The sequence below is a fragment of the Silene latifolia genome, chromosome 1, assembly GCF_048544455.1.
Source record: "Silene latifolia isolate original U9 population chromosome 1, ASM4854445v1, whole genome shotgun sequence".
Classification (NCBI taxonomy): domain Eukaryota; kingdom Viridiplantae; phylum Streptophyta; class Magnoliopsida; order Caryophyllales; family Caryophyllaceae; genus Silene; species Silene latifolia.
Genome location: NC_133526.1, coordinates 123,199,504 through 123,203,855, shown reverse-complemented (window position 1 = coordinate 123,203,855; position 4,352 = coordinate 123,199,504). Strand labels below are relative to the sequence as shown.

The window sequence follows — 4,352 nt, the reverse complement described above, 5'->3', positions numbered from 1 at the left end:
TCACCCATCATTCTTGGCCAATAGAATTGGTCCTGTAATATCTCCAAGGTCTTTTGGACACCAAAGTGCCCTCCCATTCCCCCCTGAATGGACTTCCCTGATCAAGAGATCCATGTAAGACCCCCTTGGAACACACAGTTTGTTGCCCTGGAATAGGAAACCTTCCTGTAGCAGGTACTTGCTTCCTTGGTTTCTATGCCCTTCAGTCTGAGTAATCCATTCCTCTGAGAAGTCAGGATCTTCCTTATATAATTCTTTCATGAATTCAAACCCAAGAACCCTGTTGGACATGACTGAAAGCAAGGAATGCCTCCTTGACAATGCATCTGCTACCACATTTTTCTTGCCTTCCTTGTATTTACTGGAAAAGGTAAAAGACTGCAAGAATTCCACCCATTTGGCATGCCTGAAATTTAACTTGTGTTGGCCATTGATGTACTTCAAGGCTTCATGATCAGAGTGTAGTACAAATGGCTTAGGTTTAAGGTAATGATTCCAATGCATCAAGGCTCTGATGATTGCATAAAACTCCTTATCATAGGTGGAATATTTCAGTTTGGCCCCATTTAACTTCTCACTGAAATATGCCACAGGCTTCTGGCTTTGAATCAGTACTGCTCCAATTCCCACACCACTAGCATCATATTCCACTTCAAATAGCTGATCAAAATCAGGTAACTTTAGGATAGGAGTGTTACACATGAGTTGTTTGATTTTTTCGAAGGACTGTTGAGCTTGTTCAGTCCATTGAAACTCCCCTTTCCTCATGCATTCAGTGATAGGTGCCACCACTGTGCTGAAGTTCCTGATAAACCTTCTGTAGAAGGATGCTAACCCATGAAAACTCCTTACTTCAGTGACTGTAGTAGGGACTGGCCAAGATTGCATTGCTGCAATTTTCTCTTGGTCAACAGAAATGCCTCTTCCTGATATCAGGTAACCCAGGAATGCAACTTCCTCAACCATAAAGGTGCATTTCTCCAGCTTGCCATACAGCTTCTGCTCTCTGAGGATTTTAAACACTACTTCCAGGTGTTTAAGATGCTCTCCCTTGCTCCTGCTATACACCAGTATGTCATCAAAGTAGACAACAACAAACTTGCCCAGACATGGCCTCAGCACTTCAGTCATCAATCTCATGAAGGTGCTGGGTGCATTTGACAGTCCAAAAGGCATTACAAGCCACTCATATAGGCCATGTTTTGTTTTGAAAGCAGTCTTCCATTCATCCCCTTCCCTAATCCTCACTTGATGGTATCCTTGCCTTAAATCAATTTTAGAAAATATGCTGGCTCCACTCAACTCATCAAGCATATCATCTAATCTGGGAATTGGGAACCTATACTTGACTGTAATGTTGTTTATAGCTCTGCTATCTGTGCACATCCTCCAGGTGCCATCTTTTTTTGGTACTAGGAGTGCAGGGACTGCACATGGACTAAGAGATTCCCTCACAAATCCCTTTGTCATTAGCTCCTCAATCTGATGTTGCAATTCCTTTGTAGCATTTGGATCACACCTGTAAGCTGGTTTGTTTGGGAGCACTGAACTAGGAACAAGATCAATGTGGTGTTCAATGCCCCTTAATGGAGGTAATCCACTAGGCAGCTCATCTGGAAACACTTCCTGGAACCTTTGAATCAAAGGGGCAACAACTGTGGGCACAACAGTGTTCTCCTCTTGGTTTACTTCCTTGGATAACAACATCAGAATTGGCTGTTCTTGCCTGATCTCCCTAATCATGGCTGCCTCAGATAAGAACAGCACACCACTCACTTCTTCTGGGACATTAGGACTGCCATAGTCCCTCTGGTTTGGTGGCAATGGGGTCAAGGTGACCTTCTTGCCTTGATGCTTGAATATGTATACATTGTCCTTCCCTTGGTGTGTGGTATTCCTGTCATATTCCCAAGGTCTCCCAAGTAACAGGTGATAGGCATCCATGGGTACCACATCACACAACACTTCATCTTTGTACATTTTCCCAATGGAGAAGGAAATAAGGCACTGCTTGTCAACTCTCACTCCTGAATCCTTACTTAGCCATCTCAATTTGTAAGGGTTAGGGTGTTCTTGTGTTGGTAAGCCCAGCTTGCTAACCATGGTGGTGGAGGCAACATTAGTGAAGCTACCCCCATCAATAATGAGGTTACAAACTCTTCCCTGGACAGTACATCTACTCCTGAATATCATAGATCTCTGGTCAGCCTCTAAGGGGGCTTGCTGAGAGTGCATGACCCTCCAAAGGAACAAGCTGTGTCCTGTGTCAGGGTGAGCAACAATCTGGTCTGGACTGGCTTCTTTCTCAGACTCCACCTCCTCTAAAACAAGAGCCTCATCCTCCTCATACTCTACCAAACCTTCCCTTTCCCATTCTGCAACTTCTATTGCAGTGAGTGTCCTAGCAGAAGGACAATCCTTCCTGAAGTGGCCAAATCCCTGGCACTGGAAGCACTTAATCTTGTCTCTGGATAAGGGTGGGTTGATTTTGGGGTTCATGGGTGCCTTTCTCTTGTCCACAGTGGGTTGGGGGGTTGTTTTGGGTGGTTCATTGATTTTGACACCAGAATAAGGTCTGAAAACAGGTTTGGGTTTGATTGCAACTGGTTTGGTCTTCCCCATTTTCTCCACTCTTAGTGATAGGTTAACCACATCATCATAAGACCATAAAGGTTGCATTCTAACCTCTGCAGCAATACTTTTGTCAAGACCCTCTAAGAACCTAGCAATTATTTGTTCAGGTTTTTCATTGATTTCACATTGAAGTGTTAATTGCTCAAATTCCCTTAAATAGGCTTCAACAGTTTTCTCTTTCTGTTTAAGGTTAGACAGTTTGATGAATAAATCCTGAGTATAGTCTTTGGTGACAAACTTAGCCAACATTTTCTTTTTAAGTTTGGACCAAGACCTAAGAGGATCCTTACCCTCTTTTAACCTTTGATGCTTAAGATTATCATACCATAGTGAAGCATAGCCTTTCAATTTCAAGACTGCAACTTTACAAGCCTTAGCATCATTATAATTTTTATACTCAAAGATTTTTTCAACATCTCTAATCCATTCTAGTAGGTCATCAGGGTTCAAACTACCAGAAAATTCAGGGATTTCTACCTTTATATGCCTGTCTGTTTGCTCAAGATGTTCTTCTTGTGTCCTGTTGCTTTCATCAGAGTCTGATCCATATTCTTCCTCTGGTTGTGGGTATCTTCTTCCTGCTCCCATGGTAAAGCCTCTCCCTCTACCCCTTCCTCTGGCAGGTTGCCTCCTAGGGTCTGGGTTTGGGATTCTCTCCATGACAGCATGCATAGCATTCACCAGTGTACCCACATTTCTGGCCAGATCTCCATCCGTGGCTTCAATGCCAGCTAGCCTCTCTTCACTCATGGTTATTTTTTTGTGTTTTTAATGTAGGTAGGTTGATGAACTCACTATTCTCTCAATTCCCAAGATAAACACAAGATGGAATTGTGTTTAGCCTGGCTCTGATATACCAAGTTGATATGTAAACACCCACCCCTTACAGTATTTTGACAATTTGTGAAATTGCAGGAAAAGGACTAATTTCTAAATTTGGTTTGAGCACTCCAAAGGACTCCTAAATTCATGAAAATTTGCAGTAATTAACCTTGACACCTTAGCTAAATTCTGCTAAAATTACAAGATTTTAGGAGACTCAGAAGTAATTTAAATAAATTACTAAACCTTAACTGACAGAGAAAGGAGTAGTTTGACAGTGTGGGTGTAATTGTGGAATAAAGGAGGTAAATTTGAGATATAATTGTTAACTACCTTCCACAGCAAGCACAGGAAGTTAACTTAACAATTTAGGTTGTTTAACTCAAGAAAACCACAGCTTAACACTGGAATACTCGAGTTAAAACAGACAATAAAGCTCAAACAATCCACAGCAAGCACAGGACTGTTCTCACCCTATTACCAGGTTCTTATTCAATACTCACAGCAAGCACAGAGTATTAATAAGCCTGACTCTACCCTATGTTTCTAACATAAGATTTAAGAGATTTGAATTGAGAGTAAAAACTCAGGTTTCATTCATAAAATCACCGCCTCTAACGATCGATGCAAGGGTCCTTATATAGGCCTTGCTTTTAGGTTAAACATGAAATAAAAGGTTCATCTAAGGGCCAGGATTGTCCCATAAGTCAGGACAAGAGTCTAAATAATATATTACAATGGCAAAAAGATCATAAATGTAAACTAGAGTGAAAACAAATTGAGTTTGCAGAGGACAGTTAGGTGACAGTGACATCTTTGTTGCCTTTCAAGCTTTTCTGTGGTAGTTGTTGCTTTTCCTGCTCATGTGAGGACGAGTGGTCTCCTTGGTCTTGACT

The 4,352-nt window shown here is 41.7% G+C and overlaps 1 protein-coding gene across 1 annotated transcript; it reads right to left on the bottom strand.

The window, feature by feature from the left end:
• LOC141655045 (uncharacterized) lies at positions 1-3,384 on the bottom strand. Its single transcript, XM_074462144.1, has one exon. The coding sequence runs from the start codon at positions 3,382-3,384 to the stop codon at positions 1-3; it is 3,384 nt and encodes a 1,127-aa protein (XP_074318245.1).
• Between the last annotated feature and the right edge of the window lie 968 nt (positions 3,385-4,352).